This window comes from Arvicola amphibius, chromosome 5, assembly GCF_903992535.2.
Source record: "Arvicola amphibius chromosome 5, mArvAmp1.2, whole genome shotgun sequence".
Lineage (NCBI taxonomy): Eukaryota > Metazoa > Chordata > Mammalia > Rodentia > Cricetidae > Arvicola > Arvicola amphibius.
In genome coordinates this window covers 10,701,890-10,728,962 of record NC_052051.1, presented here as the reverse complement: position 1 = coordinate 10,728,962, position 27,073 = coordinate 10,701,890, and the positions used below count along the sequence as shown (strand labels likewise).

General features: G+C 49.0%; 1 protein-coding gene across 2 annotated transcripts in view; it reads left to right on the top strand.

Moving 5' to 3' along the window:
- The window catches only part of Ptpn1 (protein tyrosine phosphatase non-receptor type 1), a 49,527-nt gene that overhangs the window by 12,122 nt on the left and 10,332 nt on the right, over positions 1-27,073 (top strand). The window contains exons 1-4 of one of the 2 annotated variants that reach the window (XM_038330937.1): positions 14,531-14,585; positions 20,167-20,257; positions 23,005-23,105; positions 24,899-24,997. In XM_038330937.1, the coding sequence (XP_038186865.1) occupies positions 23,070-23,105; positions 24,899-24,997 (135 nt within the window). In that variant the 5' untranslated portion in view covers positions 14,531-14,585; positions 20,167-20,257; positions 23,005-23,069. Of the gene's footprint in view, positions 1-14,530; positions 14,586-20,166; positions 20,258-23,004; positions 23,106-24,898; positions 24,998-27,073 lie in introns of those variants that run through there. The other variant, XM_038330936.1, reaches the window with a different exon arrangement.

Sequence of the window (27,073 nt, the reverse complement as noted above, 5' to 3'; positions counted from 1 at the left end):
GTTATATTTTGATGTGGCTATGGGGGAAGCATGATATGCCTTAGAACCAGGGTCCTGTTGTGTGAACTACCTTGGCCCTGGTCCTGGAGCCAAGAGTCACTGCTTCTTTGGTTGGACGTGTCTGCAGTCTTCACTTTGTCTCAGTCCCGTGGGCTTCTGTTGTCCCTGATGCTGTGTGCTGCCAGTCCTTGGGGCCTCCAGTCATGGCAGGTTGGGGTTCTTCAAGTACATTGTTAGTGCTGGGACTGGCACGGTCTTTGGTTTGGAACATGGTTGGTGTGGTGTCATTAACAAAATCAGAGTAGAGGGGTGAAGGTGGCCTAAGGGGAGATTCCCTGACTGTACAATACGGAGTAAGACCACCATCTGCAGTGGTTCCTTTCCTGCCAGGCTCCCTTCATCCTCAGGCCCCTGCTACTTTAAAGGAAATTGGAAGCCATCGTCACTGTTTTTCTACCACAGACAGCTGAGTGTGATTTTATTTTTGTCCTATGTTCAGCTGTTTCCAAGAACTTTTTCTGTGTGCATGTGGTGGTGTGTTTTATAGTCTCCTTGTGTAACCCAGAATGGCCCCACATCTCCTTATGCCTTGGTCTCCCCGGTGCTGGGATTGTAGTCCTGTGCTTGACTTCCAAGAATCATGTTTGGTGACCAGTGGGCAGTTAAATTCAATGGGTCCTGTGGGAAGAGTAATATGTCCAAGTTTGTTTGTGCTGAGAAATGCTAGAAGCTTGTTTAAATGCCTGGCTCCATGGCTTGTTAGGTAGAGTGCTTTGTGTCAAGTGTTTGAGTTTGTGCTTAATGATTTCTCCAGTCTGTCCCCTCTGTCCAGGGGTGAAGTCAGCCTTGGAAGACTTGCATGGAGAGAGTAGTAAAAGCAATGACAGTCCCCTCAAGCAAATTATGGGACAAGCTTTCTCTGGAACACCTGTAACTCATAGAGATGTGTGTGTGCAACAAGAAAAAACGAACCATCGTTTTTGGCAGGTCTTCACACTGTGAAACAGTTGGTTCTTTGTTCTGAGCTTTGTACCTTCCCTCACAAAGCGGAGTCCCTGAAGGACAAAACCAGTTCGCACTGGAGCACTCTGTACCACTGGGCAGATGGCACAGTCTCAGCTCAGACTCTCGGTGTTCTCAGCGGTGCTCTTCTAGCTCTAAGCTCCCGACTGCCAGCTTAGCTCATTGTCAGGTGCCCCAGCCGCTGGGCCCCCATGCTCTGTGATAGGCAGTGCTGGGATCAGGAAGCTCCCTGCCCTTAGGAGCTTGAAGTCCAGGTGACAGAGTCCCAGGTCACAGTGATAGGAACTCTGCTCCCATGAGAGCTAGGAATCCAAGTGGAGAACAACTCCTGTCTCTCCTCATGTGTTCACACACATTTTCCCTGCTTCTTTTTATCTGTCCCCTCTGTCGGGGTGACATAATGGAGGTGCCAGCATTTAAAGACAGTGTCAGTGTACATTACTAGACAGGGGCACTGGTGTCCTTTGTGATAAAGTAGCCTTTCCTGCACAGAAAATAAAAGACTCCCAGGAAGAATCAGGGCCCGAGTATTAGCTAGTCCAGAGATGGGTTTGATCCCCATCTCTGCATGAGCCAAGCATGGCGGCACATGCCTAGAATCCCAGTGGTGGGGAAGTAGAGGCAGGAGGAGCTTCAGCTCTACAGTGAGTGCCAGCCTGGGGTACGCAAGTTCCTATTGCAAAAGAAGTAAACATAGTTCAGATACTAGCTGTGTTCTTCCCAAGAGTGCACTGAAGGTGCGAGTGTGGCCGGCCCTTAGTCTGCAGCAGGCACTGAGAGTAAAGGTCTCAGGTGTTTGTGGGTTTTAAGGGATATTTTTAATGGTGTTGGGTGGCTTCTTCTATCATATGGTCTGTTTACTAGTAGTTCTTGTTATCCACGTGGTTTTTCTTTGAGTGACTTTCAAGTATAGTACCTTGTAAGAAGATTTAAGATCATTGGCACCTTTTTAATTCCAGGGCAGATGGATCTCTGAGTTTGAGGCCAGCCAGGTGTACAGAGCAAGTTCCTGGACAGCCAGGGTTACACAGACAAACCCTGCCTCAAAAAATAAATAAATAAATAAAAATAAATCAATTATAATCACCTATTTTGTTGTTGTTCCTATTATTACAGTGCTCTAGGTTGGACCTCAAGCTTCACACATGCTAGGTAAGCACTCTACCCCTGAGCTCTATCCCTAGCCCTCTTTCTGCTTCTGTATTTGGGTGTGTATGTCTGTATCTATGTGTCTGTGTGTCCATGTGTTCTGTGTGTCTCTGTTGTATGTATGTGAAGATCAGAGAACAACTTGCAGGAGTTGGTTCTCTTTCTGCCATGTGGAGCCTAGGAATCAAGTTCAGAGTGTCAGGCTAGGTGACAAAGTGCCTTTATATACTGGGCATTCTCCCCAATTCCCTACTTTTGTAATTTAGATAGTTATCTCACTTTGAATGGCTGAGTCACAGACATTTAGGCATTTAACCCTTCACATAGGATTACAGCTTGTGAGACTTGTGGTTAAGTAAATTTAAAAACAAAAATTATCTCAAGTAGCTGTGAATAGCTTAGTGCTTACTGCCAGTTTTCTATTTACAGTCATCAAACTCCTGACCACACAGAAACAGTCAAAGCTAATTATCTACAGACACCATCCTTCTGAAAGCCTCTACTGTTTACTTTGGGGTGTTGGTAGTGCTAGGAATTAAACTCATGGCTGCCGTGTACCGCGCCCCCATGTCTGCGTTCGGTGCGCTGGCACCCAGTTTGCGAGATTCGGGCAAGGGGCTGGAGGTTAAAATACACAGACACACACAGACAGAGAGACAGCCACACGGGTCATCCTTGAATTCCCCAAGAATGCCCCCTTTATTGTGTTCAGGGGCAGATTATATAGAGATAGCCATGCCCCAGCCAAACTCACCAGAAACCACTCTGCCATCAGGAACTCCTGAAGGTCTCGTGCTCAGAAAACAGCTGTAGGCACTCAGATCAGGGGATTACAAGAAATTCAGGATCTGGGGTCTCACTGCTCCCAACACATGGCCTCTCATACAAGGCTAGTGTTCTACCACTGAGGTGTAGTCCCAGCCCTTCTTTCCTTCTTTTAATTCTGGTTATGAAACTTATGTGTATGAGAAGCCGCAGAGCACATCGCACTCTGTGTGTGTGTGTGTGTGTGTGTGTGTGTCTGTCTGTCTGTCTGTCTGTCTGTGCACAAGTATGCAGTGCCGAGAATGAATCCCAGAGCTTCTGCATGCCAGGCCAAGGCTCTACCACTGAGCCACATCCTCGGCCAGTACAAGTAGTTTTTAAAAAACAATTCCTGCACTGGGCATGAGAACACACAGCTGTAGCCCCAGCACTTGGGAGGTTGAGGCAGGAGGATTGTGAGTTTGAGGCCAGTCTGGGATACACACAAAGATGCATTCTCAGAACAGAAGCAAATGGCTGATTACTAATGGCTTGAAGACCTCAGAGAGGGTTTTCCCTACTGGTGGATGACGACCTAGAACAAGCAGTGCTGCTTTGTCTTCAAGGTGACTTAGGTCGTAGCTGTCCCTGTCTGGTTTTACTGTGCCTTCACGTGTACATCTGAGTAGTTAGCACATGTGGTAGAGCAGAGAAACTGTTCATAGTCCCACGCCTGTGGACCTGTTTCAGAGACACAGCTGTCTGTGGGCCAACACTGGCACTAGACAAACGCCTTCAGGAGAGCAATGAAGCTTGCACAGTACAAGCTCTGCCTTGCAGCTCAGTTCCTTGATTCTCTCTGACAGGAGAGGGAAACCCCTTGGGGTTGGAGAGGTGCGGGTGTGTGCGCTTGCCCACATTCATGGTTTGGGCCTCTTCTGAGTTGCTGTGCTGGGCTGGGAGTTTAGCCTGGCCTTGCTTGTGCTGCTTGGATTCTAAGCATGCCCTTCCCATCGTTCTTTGTTCCTCCACTTTACCTGGCTCAGGGTCTGTCTTGTTTCCCTCTCAAGACTGCTGCACCACTCCTGGGCTGTGTCAGTGTCCTGGGAACTTTATGTTCCACATTTCCTTCCACAGCTGCCTCTCAGAGGATCTTGCAGCTCCTCTGCCTACATACAGTGCCCTCGTCTGTGGTCCTTCATTTATCTCCTTCCCCTTCTCTCTTGCATCCAGACTTCCAGCCATTTCTCTATTGCCGAGACTATGGGCAGCTCCTATTTTAATTTTTTGAAGCAGGGTTTTTCTGTGTAACATAGCACAGACTGTCTTCATTCTCATTTTGTAGCCCAGGTTGGCCTTAAACACAGGCCTTCCTGCCTCACCTTCCTGAGTCCTGTAGCTGCAGGTAGATTTTACAGTAAATTAGCACTGTATCCATTGTTCACCTTCCAGTTACTCCCAGGCACAGGGAAGCTGAGCTTCATGTTCCCAAGCCACTGACATAATGTCTGACACGGAGGTCCTCTGTGCTGGCCATCTTCCGCTTTTCTCACCCGTGATGCTTCACATCCTGATTGAGCACCATTTAGTGTGGTTGACCTCTGTCTGCTTCCTCTCTCTCTCTCTCTCTCTCTCTCTCTCTCTCTCTCTCTCTCTCCCTCCCTCTCTCTCTCTCTCTCTGTTCTTCTTCTGCCTCTCTTTTCTTTTTGTTTTGTTTTTGTTTTTGTTTTGAAACAAATTTCTCTGTGTAGCTCCGGTTGTCCTGGAACTCGCTCTGTAGACCAGTCTGGCCTCAGACTCAGAGCGATGCCTGCTGTGCCTCCAGGTGCTGGGAGTAGAGGCCATTGTGCTCTGCTCTGCTGTGCTCTTGACCATTGTCACTGTGGCTTGGGCAGTGCACTCCTCATGGGTGTGGGCGGCACTGAGGGAGCTCCCCAGAACTTCTTGAACATTGTCTTTGGTTCCCATAGCTTTCTTTCTCTTTTTTAAAATCTCTACCTCTCTGGTTTATCCTGGGCCTGGATCCTGAGTGTGTCCCTGTTTGTTCTTTAACTCCCCGATGTTGCCCCAGCCATTGCCCATCTCTGTTTCATATATATTTACCTTTAAATACTGGCGGCCTTGAATTCAGAACACTGGACACAACATGCTCTGCCTTCCCCATATTGGGTGCAACTTCAAAGGCTCTGTCCTGTCCTGAACTGATTTTGTCATTGTGAAACCTTGCATGTGCTGTCTGCCTTCCCTGGAGAGAATTCTCGTTCTTCCTCCCAGGTGCACCTGAGGCATCTCTCCCTGCACCCCCTCTGACTGCTCTTTCCCAGATCTTTGTTGGGTGCCTGGCTCCTCCCACAGCATCAGTGTGACTGTGCTGTGACTGATGGTTGGTTACTTACTGACGAGTCTGTCTGTGGTTTGTGTCTCACAGTATGCTGGGCCAACAGGGAGGCCTAGGATTACTGTGTTCTGTGTTTTTTTTCTTATGTGCATGTATATTATTAGTTTAGCCCCTACCAAGCTTAGAATCCCTTTCTATATACACTTGGTGACTCTCACAGAACTTTGCATGTTCCTACACTTCAGCTCAGAGGGCCCATCTAGGCCATGTTGATGTTCCTTTTTTGCACGCCCCTGGCATGCACAGGCGCTGCCACTCCAGCTTTGTGTTCTAGGGCGCTGGCCCAGGGAGAGATGGCAGTGGTGGGAGCTGCGCTGAGCTGAGAGGAAGTGGAGGGACTGAGTCAGGCTGTCAGCCTGCAGGAAGCAGCTCCCTTAGCATATGAGTTTTGTAGCCGGGGACCTTCTAAACATGAAGAGCTAGCGAGAAGGGAGGCGTGTGTTCTCAGCATTTTGCCTATGTTATCTCTGCATTTTCATTTGTTTGGTATTTCCTGAGATTTTGATCTTGCCAAAAAGTGCCCAGCAAAAAAGCTCTGGGCAGGTGAGGTGTTTATCTGCATTCGAAGTCTTCACTCTTTTCTTGAAGTGTTGTCCTTGTCCAGTCCTGAAGACCAGTCGGTGATTGGCAGTTCTGGACTTCTTTCCCCTGGGCTTATGAAATGAATGTGTGAAGTGAATGGAGGAGAGGGAAGGCCTATAACAAGCTGGAAACAAGACTTACTCTGCGGGGGCGGGGGGGGGTGAGCTGTCTAACCAGTGAGGCACTCCAGTGTAGGAGGTTTTTCAGGCTGCTTGAGCCGCAGTGCATTTGATATAAGGGGGTTCCTATGTGATTGCTGCCTTCTGCCTTAGGGATTCACAGAACTCCTTCTGTGAATACCTGACACAGAGGAGAGCAGCTTGATCAGAGGGCACAGAGCAGGTGCTCTCCCCTGCCAGCGGGCAGCCTCTAATGTGCTGTTGCCCTGGAGCCTCGTGTCTCCTTTCTTTAGAGTAACTGAGTACGCAGGGAGCAGACACTGTCTGCTCTGCTGATGTGCCCGGCCAACAAGACCAAGCCTCTGAATCCTCAGAGCTTTGACGCTGGAAAAGCCCTCCTTAGGATTCAGGCTGAAGGGCAGAGGTGGAGGAGATGAGAGCTGAACTTTGAGGACAGTGTTGGCACTGGGCCCACATAGAAGCTGGGCTGGGTTGTGCCGGAGCCCTGGTGCCCTACCTACAGTCCCCCTTTTTGTGCTGCTGTCCCTTTCCTGTGGCCACTGCTGTGACCACTAGCAGTTGCAGACATGGAGGATATTAGGGCTGCTTCCCTGTAAGAAGACAAGAATGAGATGTTAGCCATGGACATGGTAACTCAGCTCTGTGGCTTCTCCTTGAGTGTATCTAGTAGTGCCTCACAGGCTGCAGGCTGGCCATAAGATGCTTTTTTGTCATTCTGGTCTGTCATGGCTTCTGTCTGCCTCTGTGTTTGGGGATTCTCTGTACCCTGGCAGTGCCCATTGAAGGAGATGGCAGAAGCAAGCAGAGCTTATAGCCACAGAGGTGAGGAAACACTGAACAGTGGATGATAGCAACCTTCAGAAACAGCTGTTAAATATCCTTGTGCTGAGAGAGGCTTTGGTGAAAGCTGTGCCAGGTCTTAGTGTCGTGGGATACCTGACTTGCGGGGTTCTGTGTTTATGACTTGCTGCACAGCACCTTAAATCTTACTTGGATCAGTTCACAAAACAATATTCAGATGGATTTTTTTCAGCTGGCATAGGGTCAGAATGGTAACCATGCATGCAAGTCCAGACAGTTCTCATCCACAGATGTGTCACGCCCCAGGAGCTCAGACATTGGTTGGCATTCTGGCTGTGTTTTCCTGTAGAAACAGTGCAGGGAGTGGAGGTTACAGTACACACCCTGCACGCAGCTGTAACCGCTGCCGTGTACCTGAGGGGTTCTGTTACTGCCATAGGATTTCACTTGGCGATGGTTCTTATGAGTGAGCATTATTGGAGTTCTGCCTGGAAGATTGTGTCTGCAGACCCCTTCCCAGACTCCTAAGCCACTGGAAGACGTCTTTCTTTCTTCCTTCCTCCCTCCCTCCCTCCCTCCCTCCCTCCCTCCCTCCCTTCCTTCCTTCCTTCCTTCCTTCCTCCTTCCCTCCCCTCCCTCTCTCCCTCCCTTCATCCCCCCTTCTTCCTTAAAATCAGTTTGATGCTAAGGAATTAAAGAGTACAAGCTACATTTGGGGTGTAGGAAGTAGGTTTGAGCCCCAAAGACTATGCCATCAGGCTGGAGTTTCCAGAACTGGAGAACAGTGGCAGGCCGCGCCTAGGGCATCTGCATGACCTCCATACTTTCTGGATTCCCAGGTTTGGGCATCTTGGGTTGCCTCTGGTCTACAGAGACACCTGTTTCTGAAATATATGGGTTGTTTTGGTAGCCTAGTGCAGATTTAAGTGCTTTGCTGGGTTCTCATGAGTAGTGCTGCCATGAGGGCTGTGGAGCTCAGGTGACTCATCACAGACATGCATGAACTTGGTGTCATTCTCCTCCCTGGGGATCACATTGCACAAGATAGCAACTTTTAGAGGCAGTGTCACTGCCCTCCCCACTGTTCTTAAGTTTTCAGACAAAGCCCCTCATGAGAGGCCATGACACTACACAGGACAGGCACTCCCTACCCACCAGCGCTTGAGAGCAGCCAAGGCTGTGACTGGATAAGTCTCTGGGAAGCAGCGCTCCACTTCCTGATGGTTCCATTGAGCTTTACTGGGTGCAGGAAGCCTGGCAGGCAGCCTGTGACAATTTGGTTTGTCACTTCAGTGTTCATCGCCCTCTTCCTGTACACACAAATGGCCCAACTTGTCCTTCACCAGACATTGCTTGGGCCTGAGCTTCTGCTGGTGACCCCAACTGGCCAAGGTGTCTTCGGAGACCTGCTCTAAACTAGCTGGTGAAATGCTAGTTCACACAGGCATGTGTTTCCTGGCTTGACATCTATCACTTCACCTGTCAAAGGATGGGAACACCAGAAAGGAAGGTTTGATGGACTGTTCCAGACAGGCCTGCCTGGGAGTGCTGCAGCAAGGAGGGGCCATTGAGGCCAGAGGGGACTGGTTTCCTGGGAGCACATATTGCTCCTCAGTATGCCTGGCACAGTGTGACAGAAGGGCCTTGTACTTTTCCCCACCTAATAGTTGTGATCTCTGAGGGGTTGGCTTTAGCTGTGTATGTTGTGTTCTGAACAGCATACTCTGCTGTTGGCTGATCTCTCCCCGTGAGCCCTGGGTCTTCTCCAGCTCATGGATAGTTCCTCTAAAAAAGTATGTTAGTCCTAGAAATCACTTACGTGTCCAGCCTTTAATCTGTGCAAACAGCACATTTCATAAAAATTAAAAATGTATAAGTCACATGTCCCTAAGGCCCAATACATTTTCTAGTACATTCTTTTTTTTTTTTTTTTGGTTTTGGTTTTGGTCTTCAAGACAGGGTTTCTTGTAGCTTTGGCTGTCCTATAACTCAGTTTGTAGATCTTGCTGGCCTTAAACTCAGAGTTCTGGGGCTCCTGAGTGCTGGGATTAAAGGCATATGCCACCACTGCCTGGGTCTAGCACATTCTTTTTTTTAGTGTGGTTTTGACCCTTTTACTTGGGTGGTGGCTCATACCTTAATCTTGCATTGAGGAGGCTGAGGCAGGAGAATTGTTAGAAGTTTGAATGAGGGCAGTTCTGGGTACAGAGCAAGACCCTGTTTCAACATCCACATCAAAAGAAAATGAATATCCAGCCTCTGGCCCTCACTCCTGGCTGGTGCCCTTCTCATCTGGCCTTTAGTCAGTCTCAGCTGGTGCAAATGCCTACCACAGATGTGCTGTGTCGCTATCCAAACATTTCAGGTGTGTGAAACCCCCCCCCCCCATCAGAGGCCTTACCTGGCCTAACGCAGGTGCCAGAAGCCTCATGGATAGAGGCCTCAGCTTCACAGGCTCTCCAGGCCAGCGACACATCCTTTCCTTTATGGCAGTCCCCTGCCTCCCCTGGCACTGAATGGTATTTTCCTCTAGTGTTGCAGTTTAACTTTGCACCAGTTATGAGAAAGTTTAATTCCAGAAAGAGCAGCTCGGCTCTGATTGGGAGGGGCAAGGGGGCTCCTGCTCTCCGCTGTCCTGCTGAGCAAATACTCCAGAACAGTTCACACCACTCAGTGTCTCACTCCCTTCTCCCTAGCTGTCATCAAGCGCTACTGGAATTTGGGGTTGTCTTGCTTCCTTCAGTTTTATGTCTTGATTTGTGCCCCTGCTACCTGACCTAGAGTCCCCTGTAGACTTGTCACTACAGGTAGCTTTCAGGTGTTAACTACACACTATCCCTTTTCCTTTCAAAAGAAAGAAATTCCTTTAATTACCGAAATGCTGATGCCAAGGATGAAACATGTCCCCCAGGGAAAGGGGGCTTCAGTGGGGGCACTTTTTCTCTAAGAGAGTAAGAGGTCTGAGGCCTTGGGCTTGCAGGTAGTTTAAGGGGAGTCATCTGGATATAATTGCAGACAGTTTCATCTTGCAGCTGACTGCAGGTGTGGTGCATTTGAGATGGGATTGCCTCTATTTCTGGAGACAGAGTATCAGGGTTCTAAGAACCCTTCTGACCGTCATACTGCAGCCAGAGTAGGCCTTTCTCCTCTCAGCACTCTGAGCGTCATTTGCAAGTTCAAGTGTATTAGGTGGGCTCCTACATCATTCACACTATATCTGACTGCAGTGGCTGGGCCGTGTGTTAACCAGGATCCTGTGTCAGAGGTTGCAGGAGAGAGCCTGGGCAAGATGCAGAGATGTATGCTGGGAAGGAAAGGTAGGAATTATGGTGAGCAGCTTAGGCCCTGGCTTCTCTGAAGGATCACCAAACCATTGAGTGGTGCCTGGGTGTAGCCTGTGCTTTTTCTTTAGAAATGGCTTCAAGTACAGTCCAAGGAGGAAGGCGGGGCGGATATGTGACCTGAATGAAGAGTGCATCTCTGAGCATTTTGCCTCCAGACACTTCCTGGGGAAGTGAAGTTGCTCCTTTCTTTATCCAGACTTTAAATGTTAAGGATTTTTCTTTGACCAGCTGATAATCTTGGGTGCAGCGTTTTATACACCAAAGTCCCGCTGCAACCTTTTACCCTTGTTTAAACAGTGATGCACACCTTGATTCCAACACTCAGGAGGCAGAGGCAGGTGGATCTCTGGGTTCCAGGCCAGCAGCCAGGGCTAATCAGAGAAGTCTTGTCTCGAGCCCCCATCCCCCTCCCAAAAAAAAGAAAATATTTTCTTGCATTGTACTTCATCTTTCCTGTAGAAAAGCGACTGAGACCTTGACTCCGGCACAGCAGCTCCTCACTAGAGGTGTTTTAGTGTGATTCTGCCACTCAGATTTTTTCTTGAAATCTCAGTGAGGTCATTGCAGATTCATGTCGAGCTATGAAATAATGCAGGCTCCTTTCACCCTTCCTCCCCACCCCTATCTGTGAAGCCGCAGCATGGCCAGAGGTGTGTGTATGCGTCTGTATGTGTATTTAGTGATTAGTAATGCATTTGTATATGTAATAAAATTGAGATGGTCTTACCATGTAGCCCAGGCTGTCCTGGAACTCATACTCTTCCTCACCTGTAATCACCAGATACTGGGATTACAGGCTAATATCTGTACTCACAAAGTCCCTTGCCAGCCATCATGGTGAAATACCCTTTAATCCCAGTGTTGGGGGAGAGGCGGCAATTATAAGCATTAATCAGGTGTCACCCTTCCTCTCTGAGTTATGGGATGAATCCCAGTATTATAGCTGGTACCATTTTAAGAGTCAAGGGAGTCATTGCCACCTCCACCTTGGATTTAGGAAGGAGGGTAAAATCTCAAGGCCAGAAGATGCCTGGGGCCTCAGTTGCCAGGTGCATTCTGTGTGGGCTGGGCCTTCTGTCAGCTGGGGCAGCAAGCAGAGCTCAGCAGATTGTTTCTTAGTGCCACCAGTGTTGTGTTCCCTGCTGGTCTCTTAATCAGAATGCCCAGGGCTTCCTGTGGAAATCTTGTCCCATGTAGATCCACTCATTCCTGTTGGGCGGGGAACTGGAGAGAGCCCAGAATCTGCTTGTGTGGAATGTGGTCTTCAGGAACATGCCTGTTGTGGAGGGGACAGTTCTGCAACAGCAGCACTGAGCAAAGGCGTGGTCTGAGGAACTTCTCTCATGCCCTGCTGCTCCCCCAGGTGACAGAGCTGGAAGTGCTCATTGCTGCCATAACCCCTGAGCCTTCTGTGGCAGCCGGGGAATGTTAGTGTCAGTTTGATCAGTAGTACATTCTCTTTGCTGCCTGTCATACTATGCATCCCAATCCACACCCTCCCATTGACTCTTTCTGACATCATTAGATCCCCACATATTCCTTAACTGAGCTGTGCCCATGAGTAACAGCTCCTCTGAGTATGTCCCCTGTCTAGAAAGGAGAGGCAAAAAACCTAGCAGCTGTGTGTGCTGTTACAGACTGGGCCAAAGCTCATTGTCATGTGGCAGGGGCCCAGAGTTATGCTGTGGGGAAGGGCAGTCCCTGCTCCCCCTGGCCCTGTGTGTGGAGTTTCCATTGAGCACCTGAAGCACGGCATTTAGTTGGTTTCCTACCATTGTTGCTAGCCTTAGTCTGTAGTAACAGGCGATTTGGCACTGGTCTTCTGCACAGCCACCTTCAAATTCATTCTTTAGATTTCACTAACCAGCCTTGACACCTCACTTCCTACACTACATACTCGTGACTCGCTTTCTGCCTAGCACAGCGAGCTGTGGCCACAGATGGTCTATGCCCTCACTGAGAACATGGACCTTGGCAGAACCACCTGTCCCTTCAACACTTGACCCAAACTGAAGGCAGGGACAGAAATTGGTGGTAAGTTCATGACCCTCATGCACAACTGCTTCAGTAAGCACAAGTGGCTGCAATTCACTGCTTTCTCAGAACAACCTGCAGGACATCACAGCCCTCCTGTGGCAGTGTGTGTGGCATTAGTATTCCTGAATTCCTTTTCCACCTTGGGTTTTAGGAGTCCTTGGCTTTTGCCAAGGACTGTCATCTCAGGCTTTGGAGAGTGATGTGCTCATTTTCAGAGGATGTTCATGCCACAGGAGTTGAGGGGGCTGGGAGTGACCGGCTGGGGTCCAGCAGTGTGATAGTGGGTATTACTTCCTCTGGAGTTTGGGTTGTGGCATTGAGATGTGGAACAGCCCCTTAAGGAAGGGTCTGGCATCCTCCGGTTCTAGACACTTCTGCAGGTAATCACATGTTGCTAGCAAAGGCTTGCTGCCTGTCCCCATTGTAAAATAAATAAATATTCTATATGTGTGTGTGTGTGTGTATATATAGTATGCTATATAACATTGTTGTATATACATTTGGTGTGTGCGTGTGTGTGTGTGTGTGTTTCCAAGACAGGGTTTCTCTATGTAGCCTTGTCTGTTGTGTAACTTGCTTTGTAGACCAGTCTGGCTTTGAACTCAAAAAGATCCACCTGCCTCTGCCTCCTAAGGAATACCGTTGATATAATATTTGACATGGTGTGAACCAGAGCCACTCTGCCCATTCTTCCTCCAGGATTTAGGGTGGAGTAACTTTTCTTCAGCTTTCTACGTGGTACTGTAGGCCTTGAAATTCTCTTTTCTTATCTGAATGTGGCACACACCTTTACTCCTGTAGCCTCCAGGGGCAGAGGCAGTAGCTGTGCTGGGCCAGCTTGATCTACATAGTGAGTTTCAGGCCAGTCAGGACTGTGCAGTGAAACCCTGCCTCAAAACACCCCATTTTTTTCTTGACCTTTTAAAAAAAATTATTTATATGAGTGTTTTTCCTATATATATGCCTGTGTGCCACTTGCGTGCAGTGCCCTTGGTAGCCAGAAGAGTGAGTCAGACACCCTGTAACTGAATTTACAGACAGTTATGAGCCACCACGTGGATGCTGAGAACCAAACTGGTTCCTCTGCAAGAACAAGAAACAGTGCTTTTAACCACTAAGTCATCACCCCAGCCTACAAGACAGAGTCTTACTATGTAGCTCTGACTGTCCTGGAACACTCTGTGTAGACCAGGCTGGCCTCAAGCTCACAGAAATCCTCCTGCCTTTACCTTCTGAGTGCTGGGATTAAAGACTATACCCAGCCCAAATTTTCTTGAATTTTATTAGCCCTAGTTTTCTTTATCTTTGGTTTACTAAAATGTTGAAAAAGTATGTTGAATTTAACATACTTTGTGGTTTTATTTGGTTTTAAGACAGGATCCTTCTATGTAGCTCATAAATTTGGCATCCTTCTGTCTCCTTCTAATGTTGGGATTGATTACAGGTGTACACACCATGCCTGGACCCACAGTCCTATTTTCCACCTAGGAGTGAAAGCTTACCTCCACCTCTCCATGCAGGACTGAGCAGCTGAGGGCTAACGATGCTGCTCCAGGTGTGGGTACGGTGTCCGGATGCTGCTCCAGGTGTGGGTACGGTGTCCGGATGCTGCTCCAGGTGTGGGTACGGTGTCCGGATGAGTGAGGCTGTGTAAGCCTCACTCTTGCCTCCTCGCTTGGGAAGTCACACAGCTTCTCTGCCTCAGCTTGTGATTTTATTTTTGTGACTTGACAGATCCATCCCTCCAGTGCTTTGAGTGTTGCCATTCCTTCCTCTCTGTTCCTCCTTCATCCTGGTCCCTCTCATGGCAGGTAGAAGTGTATGGCATCTAGAAGAAACTCTGCAAACTCATTTGACCAGTGTTGGTAGTGCATGTGCCTTTCTCTTGGTTCTCGTTAGCTTCCCACAGCTTTCCAAGTACTTGGGAAAGTCTTAACCAAAACCATTTCATTGTAATGAGCTGTTTTCTGCTCATTCACACTTCTAAGTGTACGGGAAGCATCCTTCCCTTGTGTAAGGAGAGCTGTATCATTTCAAGGCAGGGATTTCGCTGGTGTCGTATGTTGCTTGTCCCCTGGGACCTTGAAAGGAGGAAACATGGTGGGCAGACTGGTTCCTGCCAGGAAAGTTATGGACCTTGCTTTTGCAGATGCCTGCCAAGTCCTTGTTAGTCAACTGTCCCACTGTCCCCCGGCAAGCAGCCAGGAGCCGGGGTGAAGTTCTTACTGGCCTGATGGAAAGCAGAAGGTAAACAAAACAGAAGTGAAAGTCGATTTTTTTTAGCTCGTTCTTTTACGGGAACGGTTTTGTGGTTCTCAGCACTTCAGTAGATACTGGTTCCAATATGTTTGATTGACATAAATTACTGTAAGTCTGATTCATTTTCTCACTATTGATTTCTGCCCAAGGTGAAATTCATGACATTTAACAGAAAACACAAGTGATTTTTAAAAGATGCTTGTGTTAAGGACTGTAAAAATTAGGGTCAAAGTCTGGGACACTTGAGAGTCTTAAGGCAAGCACGTCATCCTAATTATTCGTGTAATTTGTGTAAGGTAAGTGGCAGCTCCAGTGCCTGTGGCCTGCTGCGTTGAATTCAGAATGCTACTTCTAATTGCAGTGTAAGACCAAATTCATTTACCTGTATTAAGTCATTCTTTCCTAGTCACCTACTACAGGGCCTTGAACCAGACTGCTCCCTCCCCCAGCCACAGGTGGCCTTCTCAAGGCTGTCAATCTCAGTGCTGAAACTACAGCCCGTAGGGACCAAGGAGTCATTGTTAACGAGATTATGAGATTGTGTACAGTGGCCCTGTTCTTGTAAATGGCTTGGGGTCAGCAGCAGTGACAGAGGTCCCCACTGGTATTTTAAGAGTTTGGTGTTTTGAACAGCTGTCCCAGCAGCAGGGCTGGGAAGTTCCTTCTAGGAGCTGCTCTGAAGCTGCTGCTGTTCTGCAGCTTTATCGCTCGCTCTCTCTCTCTCTCTCTCTCTCTCTCTCTCTCTCTCTCACACACACACACACACACACACACACACACACACACACACACAGAGAGAGAGAGAGAGAGAGAGAGAGAGAGAGAGAGAGAGAGGCGGGGGGGGAGTGTCTGCTGCTCTTGCCGCCTGGGTACCTGCCCCTGTGGTCACTTTCAGCCTCCTAGACTGTTAGGAGACTCTTCACTTCCTGCCTTCTTTGTGGTCGTAAGGCCCACCATGGACTGTGTGGAACAGATTGTATCTGGCTGGAGCATTGCTTGTCTGCTAGAGCTGGTCCTCTTCTGGAGCTTTAGCAGGTCCACTTCAGATGGGTAGCCTGGGCTTTCGTTTCTGCTGTGTCTCAGCCTAGACTATCTGTGGTTTTTCTAAATATAATTAACTGGCTGGCGCTTCATGCTCAGAGCAGAGGGTGCTCAAAGATGAAATTGCCTGCTGGCCTCAGCAGAGTTCCCTTCTAGCATAGTGAATGTCCACTGCTGCCCGTGTTCCTATCTGGAGAGCTCTACAGCATGATCTGGTCTGCCTTCCCATGTCATTTCCACAACCTTTTGTTCTAACCCTGGTTCAGGGCTTGCTGGAGCCTGTCCTTCCTCACTCTCGCATTTGCTCTGGGAAGCCTTGGGGGCATAGGCTTTCTTTCTAGCATCTATTTTTATTCAATATGCTCATTTAAAATCACTCAGTGGTGAAGGGTGAGTACTGCAATTCCAGAGGATCCAGTTGGTTCCTAGCACCCACGGGGTGAGATTTCAGCCACATAAAAGTCCAGCTCCACAGGGATCTGACATCCTCTTCTGATCTCTGTGAGCACCTGGATTCGTATGGGACACACATAATTAGCATAAATCTTTGAAATTTTTAAATCAAAACTGGCTTGGTGTTGACAGCTAATTGAGACTCTTTATTGTTTAAGCACAGTAGTTTGTATTAAAATATAGTTGCATTAAGCTCATCTTGCATATTTGTTATGTGAATGTGTAAATAAGGTAGAAATATATTAAAAGTGTGTGTGTGTGTGTGTGTTACTGGGAATCAAGCCTGGGGCCTCAGGCGTACCCAGCAGGTGGCCATTTAACTACACCATTTAAGTCTTTGCAGGAAGTTATATTGTTAACTTCTGTGTGTGAAGACTGAAGCATGCTGGGGGTGGAGCTGTTGGTGGAGCTGCTTATAATATCTTGAGAGCTGGGCCCCATCACCCAGTGTACCAGGTGTGTTGATACATCCTCCCAGGACTGGGAGAGACTGGTAAAATTAGTTCAAGGTTATCCTCTGCTTAAAAGGGAGTTTGAGGCTAGCCTGGACTAGAAGTTTTGTTTTCCTTCAGAAGACAACCTCTGGTAATCTGAGTTTTGGTTATACTTTGTTCCACGTAAATTTTCTGTTTCAGTTATAGTGAGACTTGGTTAATCAAATCTGTCCTCTACTCGTTACTGTGAGGTGAGCTGGCCGGACATAAGCACCATCTCTCTCTGCCTCAGCCATGACTGTTCCGGGGTTCCAGGAAGTACTTGCCTGTCAGTCACCATCTCTGGTTTTTCTGCCCTTCCTTCAGTCTCTCATCTGACTATTTCTGAGAAACTATGGCTTCCCCCAGCACCTCAGATCAGACAGCCATTTAGAGAAAGGCCTAGATTGACCAGTGACAGGGACTTCGTCATCTCTGGAGTTCTAATAGGTCACAGGTGCTGTTGGCAGCCTCCCTCTTTTAGACACATGGCACCTGTTGGGACACTTAATAACCCTTCCTGCTTAAATGTGTGTGGTTTGTGTTTGTTTTTTAATTTCTTGACATACTGTTCACCCCTCAGTGCTGCCTTCAAATCCCTCTCTGCCTCCTACTGACCTATCTTCCCAACAAGTCCCTTCTTACTTCCATGTTTTGGGGTGTTGTTTTGTCTTTTGGTTTTGGTTTTGTTGTTCCTTGAGTTTAATTAGTGTTGCTTGCATGAGCTTGAGTGGGAGTCACTTACTGGAATAAGCATCTTGTCAGTGGCTATACCACTGAAGAAATTACTCTCCCTCCCTCCCTCCCTACCTCCCTCCCTTCCTCCCTTCGTCCTTCCTTTCTTTCTTTCTTTCTTTTTGGGACAGCCCAAGCTGTCTTTGAACCCTCCATCCTCCTGCCTCAGCTTGCAAGTGTTGGGATTTCAGGTGTACTGGCTCACCCAACTTCTCTGCTTTTACTCCCTGTGTTAGTAGCTAGTTTGGTACTATCTTGTCAGGAGGCTGTATATGACAATTGCAGAAACCAAACCAAGCCCCAGGAGCTTCATTCTGTGGCAGCTAAGATGGGTTTGATGGGGTGTTCTCGGATGCATGTTCCCTCTGGGGCATTTCCACCCTGTGCCGGGAAGCATGCTGGTATGGAGTCAAAAGCTGTCCATTTACGGCAACCGTCCTTTCGGTCAGTCAGCAGGTTATGTTGAGGGCCTGCCCTGACCCCGGCCTGGGGTTAGAGGTGAGGGCTTGACTCTTAACAGATTCCTAATACTTTCAGGCAGACTCCGCTGCTCTTCCCCATGGCAGATAGTTGTAAGCAAATAATACATTCTACCATGGAGCCAGAAGCACACATCCGCTGTGTGGCACAAGACGAATGGGTTAAAAACAGCGCTGCTGTTCCACTTTGCTTGGTGCAACATGGAAGTATTTCTGTGTGGTCAGACTGGCTTTTTATGTCTATTTGCTTCCAAAAGAAGTAGGTATTTCAAGTTAGGGTATGTCAACTGTTCATCTAAATTGGAATTTCTGACCAATTGGATGTACAAGACAAGTAGTGGTGGAAATGAACTTCCCAAAATACAGAACTATTGTTCTGCTTATTTTTTGTTGTTTGTTTTGTTTTGAGACAAGGTTTCATTATATAGACTAGGCTGACCTCAAGTAGTTCACAACAGTTCGCCCACTTGCCTCTGTCCCCAGAGTGCTGAGATTAAATTTAGTACTTAACTATCTTTCTGATTCTTTGAGAGGGGATCTCACTCTATATAGCTCAGGCTGATCTCAGCAGCAGTCTTGCCTCAGCCCCCGAGCGCTGGCATTACAGGTGTGTGTGGCCACCACAACTGGCACTTGGGCCTATTGTGCCCAACTGGTTTAATGCTAGCTTTGTAAGCAGTTCAGACTCTCAGTTCCAGGTTTTCATGGAGGCGTCCAGCTGCAGGCCAGAGGTCTGCACTTGGATCTGCAGACCTGCCCTGCTTGACTGTCATCTAGACCCTAAAGACCTTTCTTTGTCTTATGTCTCAGTTGGAATCCCCTGTTGGCTGGATTCAGGTCTCACTTCCTTGGGTAGATTGGTGTCACATTTAGTGTGCTAGAGAAGGCAAGCTGTTGACGCCGTTGTCTTGGTCACATTGGTAAGAGTCTGCCGGCCTTCAGTTCCCACGGGAGTTCCCTGTGCCGTCACTGTCCATTCTGTTTCTCCCCTCTTCCCTTGGTTCATTTCTTGTGCTGTGGAAAACCTGTTGGAAAAGGGGGTGTGACTGCTATCTTAGGCTGTCATTTGAAATGGCTGTAGGGGGATGGGAGGAGCTTGTCATTTTTGCTATATTGTTTTACATTACAAAATACATTTTTATTTAGTATATATCATAGCATCCTGTTCTTATGAGAGCTTACTGTTGTGAGTGTGTTGGTAGTATTTATTCTCAGGCTTTCTGAACTCTGCAGTTCGTGTCCTCTAAAGGGCTCTTTCCCTGGCCCTTGCTTTCCTGTTAGATCCGCTATCAGTGGCATCTGTGTGAGGGAGAGTAGAGGCCCACAGGCAGGCAGCTAGAGCCCTGAGCAAACAGGCACACCCGGATGCTGGCATCCTTCGGTGCTTCCTGCTGTCTGGTCAGATCTGAAGGCCTCCCACCAGGAAAGGAAATGGAGCTGCTGTAGCTCCGTGTGAGCATCTGAAAGAGGGCAGGGCCTGAGCTTGGGTATGTACAGCTTACTCGTGCCTTGGATGGGCCGTTCACTTTGCGCCGTCCCACTTTAGCTAAAGACCTGATTGACTCTTCCCAAAAGTCATCCTTTGATTTCTGCAGAAGTGAGAGCTGGCATAGCAGCTTGAAGGGAAGGTGAGAGGGTTGGGGTGGCATCTAGCCCTGGTCAGAGGGGGCCTTACCCCCCACTGGGAGTCTCACCCCTCCTTCCAAGGTGACAGCCTTCTACACCCTGCGTGTCTCCTGGGGACTGCGGAGCTGCCCTACTGCTGAGCTGTCTGATTTCCAGCTTGTAGACTGCTGTCCCTATGGCCTCTTCTCCTGTCCCCTTCTCACTGTGTAAAGTCTACCAACCCTAAGAGTTTAAACTGTTTGTAGACGTACAGTTTCATGGTGGTAGCACATTCACAGTGCACATGCGCTTGTCATTGCTAATGAAAGAGCAGATTTCCCCCAGACTGCTCCCTGAGACTGGCGGTGTCCCAGCAAGAGCAGGGTGGGCCTGTGTGTCTGATGAGCAGGAGGAAGCTGCTTCTGTTCATGCAGGGGTGTGTTTTCCTCCAAAGACAGCAGTTGGACGGTGGAGTGTTTATTGACGTGTTCCTTTCCAGAAGGTTCCAGTTGGAACTCCCAGGCCTGACATTCCAGCACTTCAAGATCTAGCCTGCCCACCACATCCTCCAGCCATCTGCCATTCTTCCCCGCTGCCCACTCACTGTTCCTGACATAAGCCCTCTGGCCTCTGCTAGCAGACCCTCCTAACAGCGCACCCTTCTTCCTCTGTGTCCCACCAGGCCTGGGCCTGCTCAGCATGTTCTGTTCCTGTAACCTTGGATGTAGCTGAGCATCATCGGTTTGGCCTGCCCACACTGCCAGGCCTCTTTGATGTCTGGAATGATGAGTCTTTAGTGCCCGGCTCATCTCTGGTGCTTCATGAACTCAGCCAATGCCCAGCTCATCTCTGGATAAATTCCTGGTGCAGATTCCAAAAGAGAACTCTTTATCCTTTTTGTAGGATATTCGACATGAAGCCAGTGACTTCCCATGCAGAGTGGCGAAACTTCCTAAGAACAAAAACCGGAACAGGTACCGGGATGTCAGCCCCTGTAAGTACTCACTGTTCCCACTGCCCCATCACACTTCCCAGTTACAGCTGCCACTATCCCGGGTGGGGTAGAGGTTGTGACCTCATTGTCTCTTGTAAGCACAGGAGACACAGTGTCATAGCTCACTTTCACTGTTGCAGACACTGGGGCTCCAGTTTCTGGAAATCTGGTGGTTGAGAGCCCTTCTCTTTAGCTCTGTGTTGTGGTGAGTCATTTTCCTCCCCAAAGTAGAGTGGCTTGGGCTTAGTGTGCTGCCTCTTCGGGGTGACTCAGCAGCTGTGCCCCTGGCTCTTACAAGCCTGGTTATGAGCCACAGTGATGATCACAGGTACTCCACTCTACCAGATGTGTAGATCCCGCTGGCCCTTCACTTTGACTGCTTAGGACTGGCAGTGCCCACTGGCCTGAGCCCACCCCCTCTGCCTGGCTTTGGTCTAGAAATACCTTCAGAGTAAATAACCAAATGTGTAAAGTGTGGAAAGCAAGAAAAGCCAAAACTGGATTCAGGACCTGAATCTGCCATTAGGACCCAGGGTTACTGACTCCGCTTGAGGTTTGTATACATTATTCCTCAATGAGGGTTGTGATTACTCAAATCTACATGGCTGTCGGTCAAGTTTCCGGGAGACCTAAAGTGGGTCTAGGGTTGGAACACAAAACTTGTGGCTCTTGGCCGGCCACCCTGGTGGCTGGTTGTCACTATGGGAGTCACACTCACCGAGTGTGTGGAAGTGAAGCAGCAGTGTAAGCCACTAAGCCCCCTCAAGTGTGCATTAGTAAACACGAGCCATTTGCAGCGCACTTGTAGGTCCCTAGGGGGAAGGTGACTGAGAATAAAGCGACACAGTGGAAACCCTTGCTGATGCTCTGGAGTCCTGGCTGGACCTGAGGACAGCGATGTGACCATATCAGACTGTCCCCTTTCCCCACTGCCAGGATGCCAGGATATCCACCAGCTGTCCTAGATGGGGGCCAGCACTGCAGTGTCCCCTTGCAACACATGGGATCATTCTCAGCATTGCACCCCAATCATATTCTTGTCTCTCTCTTTCTCCACATACTCTCATAGAAAAAGGAATTTTCAGGTTTGGGGCAGGAAAGATGGTTCAAAGTGAAAAGAGACCTTTCCAGCTCAGAGTGCTGCTGGTACCATGGCTATGGAGCTGTGCGTCGTGAGTGCAGACCCTGCGCATCCCCAGGCCCCTCTTTTTTTACTAGCTTGTGTTCAGCAAGGAAGTTAACAAGATGAAGAGTTTGCCCAAGGCCAGCTGGTGTTGTTGGAGTCCTTGAGGTCATCAGTGCCTCTCACAAAGGTTTTATTGTTTGTGTATTGAGAAGTAGGCTCATGCAGCCCAGGCCAGACAGAAACTTGCGGTGCCACCAAAGCTAGCCTTGAACTCATGATCCTCCTCCCCTCCTCCCAAGTGTTGGGATTATAGTTGAGTGTTACCAGGCCTCATGGGCTCGCCCTACCTACCTACCAAATCTTTTTTGGACCACTTAAAAGTAACCCAGGCACCTCCTGACCTCCAGGAAATGGCAGGTACAGCTGTCTTCCGAATAGAACCTGCAGGCTGCTGGGCTCAGTGCTGTGCTCCCTTCCTCTCTAGGCTCAGGTGAAAGATGTGATTGAATCATCCCAACCAGGTTCCCCTGGGCTATAGCAGAAAGAACAGGTTCCCGCCTGTGACAGCTGCAGGGAAAGAATGGCAGCCCTTGGGAGCCACTGCTCTGTGACAAAGTAGTGAGGGAAACAGAAACAAAAGCACAGAGCTTTATCAGGAGCCTGCGCAGAATTTCCCTAGTGAGTTTGTTCCTGGACTTACATCTGTGTACTTTTACTGTGAGAGAGCCTTTTACTTCATTATATTGCCCCCTCCCTTGAGACAGGATCTCACTATGCAATTCTTACTTTCCTGAAGCTTACCGTGTAGACCAGGCTGGTCTTGAACTCCTGGGTGCTGGGATTAAAGATGTGTGACACCACTGCCCAGTTTAAACCCCCTTGTCAGTGTCTCTGATCAAAACGTCCAAAGGGTTTTTCGAGACAGGGTTCCTCTGTAGTTTTAGAGCCTGTCCTGGAACTAGCTCTTATAGACCAGGCTGGCCTCGAACTCACAGAGATCCGCCTGCCTCTGCTTCCCAAGCCCTGGGATTAAAGGCGTGTGCCACTGCCGCCTGGCCATCCAAAGGGTCTTGAATCACTTGATTGCACATGGCTCACTGCTGCACATGAAGTAGATACTCTCTTCTCTGCAGTGCTTGAGACTTGGGCCAAGTCATCATGTTGGTGCCACCTGAGACATCTGTATGTCACAGCAAGCTGGGGTAGCTCTTGGTGAACTGCTTCCTCTTACAGCCTTGACTTTAGACTTTACCCTGGGAACCTGTGTTGAGCATTAGGAAGTGGATCCTTTGACGTTCTCCTGTGATCTGTAGACTGGTGTGTGTGGGTGGGGGGGTGGGGGGGTGGGTGTTGATGTTTGTAACTTGAAAAGACCTAGGATCTGCCTTCCCAAGGAGGGCATGGTCTGGGTTGATGGCTATTGATGTGGAATGTGACATTTCTGGTACTCAGAGCTGTCCTTAGAATTCCAGTCAACCCAGAGATGACTAGTGTCACTTGAATAGGGAGGCCCCTGCCAATTGTGCATGCTCTTTAGACTGTGGGTCCCTCTCTCTGCCTTCCTTTAGAATGTAGGCACTTGAACCCCAGGATTAACCCAGCTCTGCTTTTTGTCTTTCAGTTGATCACAGTCGGATTAAATTGCACCAGGAAGATAATGACTACATCAATGCCAGTTTGATAAAAATGGAGGAAGCCCAGAGGAGCTATATTCTCACCCAGGTAACAGGCTGTCTGGACTGTGTTTTTCATGTCACCTGAAGAGCTTGAGAGTGCTGTTGTGTTCTCATCAGATGAGATCGACATGTCCTTGAGAAGTTCAGGGCTCTCATTGGCCAAAAAGCAGCAAGAAAAGAAGTGAGCTTTCTTAGATTCATTGTGGGCACTGTGTCTGCCCTGGGCACTGCGAGGTGACACACTGAGCTGCCAGTGGTCTCCTAATGGGCAGGAGAAGACCTTAGACCTTGTGACCACAGAAGTGTGGACCTCAGCATTGAGTGATTGTGGCAGCAACTAAGAGGGCTAGTGGTTGGCCAGGCACCTCTGTCCCAAGTGCCATTCAGTGGTCCTCTGGGCCACATTAGAGGATATGACATCTCTTAAAAAGTCCCATAGCTCTGGGCTGCCTTCTGAGAAAGCGTGATGGACATCCTGTAACACACTTTATGGTATGTGACCAGAAGACTGAATGTCTGGAAAGAGGATAAAAGCTTATTCTCAATCCTTTTCTTCAGTCTTAGCCTGTTACCAGCAGGTTGGTGTTAGTGGCCATGTGTTATTTATCTTAGTCTCCTTTGTCATTCCATATCACATTCCCTGGGCTGTAGGGTATTTGAGCATGACCTCTGCCTGCTATGTGGAAATCAAATCCTAGTGAAGCCAGAAGCTCAGAGCCAGGACTCTTCCATCACAACTCTTTTTCCTTTTTGTCCCAAGCCAGTTTGCGTGACCAGAAGCATCCCAGGTGTGTCCCTGTCCCCCGTCCCTGTCCTGTCCAGTCCCCTCCCTGTCCTCCCACCGTGGCCAATCAGTGTGTGTAGTGTCAGTGGCTGTTTTCAGCTCTGTGGATGCAGGGCCAACCTGGATCCTTGTGCAGTGCAGAGGTTGAAGGACCTAGGTGGCCATCAGGTACCCTGGACATTCACCTGCCACCCGCTGGCTCTGTTACCTGAGGGAAAGTCACCTGTGTGACGCTGTTGTCAGTGTCCTTGCCTCACACTTGCAGACAGCACTCAGGGAAGAATGAGAAGATGCCAAGTGCTGGCGTAGGGAAGAAAAGCATGCTGGGAATTACAGGATAATGGCTTGCATCAGAGTAGGTGAGAGCTGTTCTAGAAGAGGTTTCAGCCCAAAGGTGTGGCCAGCCCTGGTGTGGGTTTTCCTGCAGTGTCCCACAGGACTAAAGCAAGCTCCCAGTACACTGCCATTCGTCTATCGCCGTCCACTAGCGCTAGGCGAGCTTGGTGCTCAGCAGGCACCAGCCATGCCCAGGTCTTCGACCCCTCAGGCCGCCTCTAAGATGGTTTATGGACCACATCTGTCACATTCCTTGGTCCTGCTCTCAAGTCTGTCCATGCTCAGACTCCCCAGTGCTGGCTGTCAGAAGAGAGGCTGACTCTGCTCCATGTAGGTGCTGTGTGAGTCCTTCACCTACAGCACACTGCAGCCTGTGAACAACTGCTGCCTTTAATCAGTGGTCTCAGGCAGAGAGGGTCACGGTGGAGACCCTCCCCCATGCCGCCTCTCACCCACAGAGGAGCTTTGTTCTCTACCCCCATGCTTTTAGGCAAGGAGCCCAGTAGAGCCCCTCAGCCACCATCCCAGGCCAAAAGACATTCTGCGCTGAGGTGCAGAAGTGACCTTCACCATATGATGGAATGTGGGACTGGGTGACTGACCACAGAGCAGATAGCCTTGGCAGCCATTCTGCCTGAGCCTCCAAACACTGTCCCTGGCTGACTACATGTTGTGTTTGTGTGTCCAGTGTTGTAGAGTGATATCTTGTGTGTTTGCAGGGCCCTTTGCCAAACACGTGTGGGCACTTCTGGGAGATGGTGTGGGAGCAGAAGAGCAGGGGTGTGGTGATGCTCAACCGCATCATGGAGAAAGGCTCGGTAAGTTCACCCCGTGCCCCTTGCTGCTGTGGTCTGTGTACACAGTCCATAAAGCTTTCATTTCCCTGAGTTCCTATTTTCAGACTCCTGTACGTGACACCTTTTTATTTTAAAAACATAAATATTGCATAGATACACATTTGTTATAAGCAAGACAGGTATGACTAGAGAGAGAAGCAGCAGGCCAGGCGTTGTGTCGCCTGATACAGACGCTCTGCCTCACTGGCTCTACTTTCTTGGTACTGCCTATGTAGTGTATACCAAGCCCACCTTTTTGGCTGGCAAGACCATGCCTCTTGATGGCAGAGGTGGCTCCGCAGAACTGTGGAACACTGGCTTCTAGATTTGACGGGCCACCATAGCATCTGCTGGTGAGTTGTCTTCAGGACACGTGGCATTGTGAGTTCTCGAAACTCTGGGAACACCTCCCCTCAGGCTCTGTCCCTTCTGTCTCACACTTACAGAGTGGCCTGTGTCACTTGGGTCTCACTACATGCTCACTCTAAGGACAGTCAATGATGCAGCCTGCAGACCCTGAGTGGCTGGACCTGTTACCTAGACCTGTCTCTCTCATTTCCCAAACCATAGCCTAGACAGGTCTCAGGTTTGTTTGTTACCCTGCCCTTTGGTCTAAGGGTCTGAGTCACAGTGACACTGTGTCTCAGATCTAGGCGTCATCAAACAACCAGACCTCCTGTCCCTTCTCTCTTCCCATTCCTGTGATGGGCACTGAAGTCTGATTTTGATTGCTACCCAAGATCAGCATGGGGCAGAATCAGCTTCCTTTCTTCTCTCCCTGGACATGGTTGTCACTTACAGACTTTCCAGCTCCAGAAGTTAAGGTCCCTGGAAAAGATGAACTGAGAATTGTTGGGACCAACTGGAGCAATAGCCAGGAGCAGAGAACAGGAACAGAATGTCCCAAGGTCTTTGCAGGCACAGGCACTGTGCTGTCTGTTGCTCAGCTGGGGTACTGTTCACTGCTGTTCTAGCTTCTTCAAGCTCTCAAGAGCATGAGGCTGCCAAAGAATCCTTCCATCCCCTCCGAAGACAACAGTCACACCCGAGGGTGGAACCAAGTGTACAGAGTGAGGGCACGCATCACCAGCAAGTGGCACGCACCCACAGAGCCTAAGGGTCTCATGCTAGCTTCCTTGAGGCTGCTTGACTCCATACTGTGGTCTGGCTTCCACCTCCTGTTTTTATAGAACATAATAATAACAGATGCAGAGCCTGCCAGTGTGGTTAGTTGACAAAACCAGAGGGTGGAATTTTAAATCAACCCATTATCACAAAATCATTTGATATCGGGGGCTGGAGAGATGATTCAGTGGCTAAGACTGCTTACTGCTCTTGCAGAGGACTCGGATTCTATTCCCAGCACCCACAGAGTAGCTCACAACTGCCTGTAATAAAAGTTCCAGGGGATCCAGCAACCTCTTCTGACCTCAGTGGGCACCAAGCAAGCACATGGAACACAGACATATGTGCAGGCAAAGCATCCATACACATAAAAAGTAAATAAAATATTAAATCTTTTTTTAAAAGTCACCAGACACGGCAGGATTTACTGTGCACGTGTGTAAGCGTACATAGGCTTATCCACATGCTTATACATGTAAATATGTGTTGCTGGGGGTCCTGATGGCCCCTTGTAGTTAGAAGTTTGAATTAGAGCAGCTGTTGTCACATTATAAGGTCTGCTCTGTAGTTGGGTTTATCATAAGTAGATCCACCATGACCACCTTCCCCAGGATTTCTGTGTTAGCCATCGGAAGCACAGCCGGTCCTCTGGTTGCTGTATCCCATGGCAGCATGTCAGTGGTCCTTTAGAACTATTCTGCTCCACTTAGGGCCGTTGGAGCAGTGTGCTCTGTGGGGTGCACATCAGCAGTCCCAGGGGTGGATAGAATCCAGGATGGTACATGTGCTGCTCCCCTCACCTGTTTCCAACCATCTGTAGAGCTGGGTCGCAGAGGCCTGAGCTGCATGTAGACTCTGTACTGTTTCCTCTCAGACATGTAGGTGCTGACCTCCTGCCTTAAGTACATGGACCAGGTGCTTATGAAACCAGCT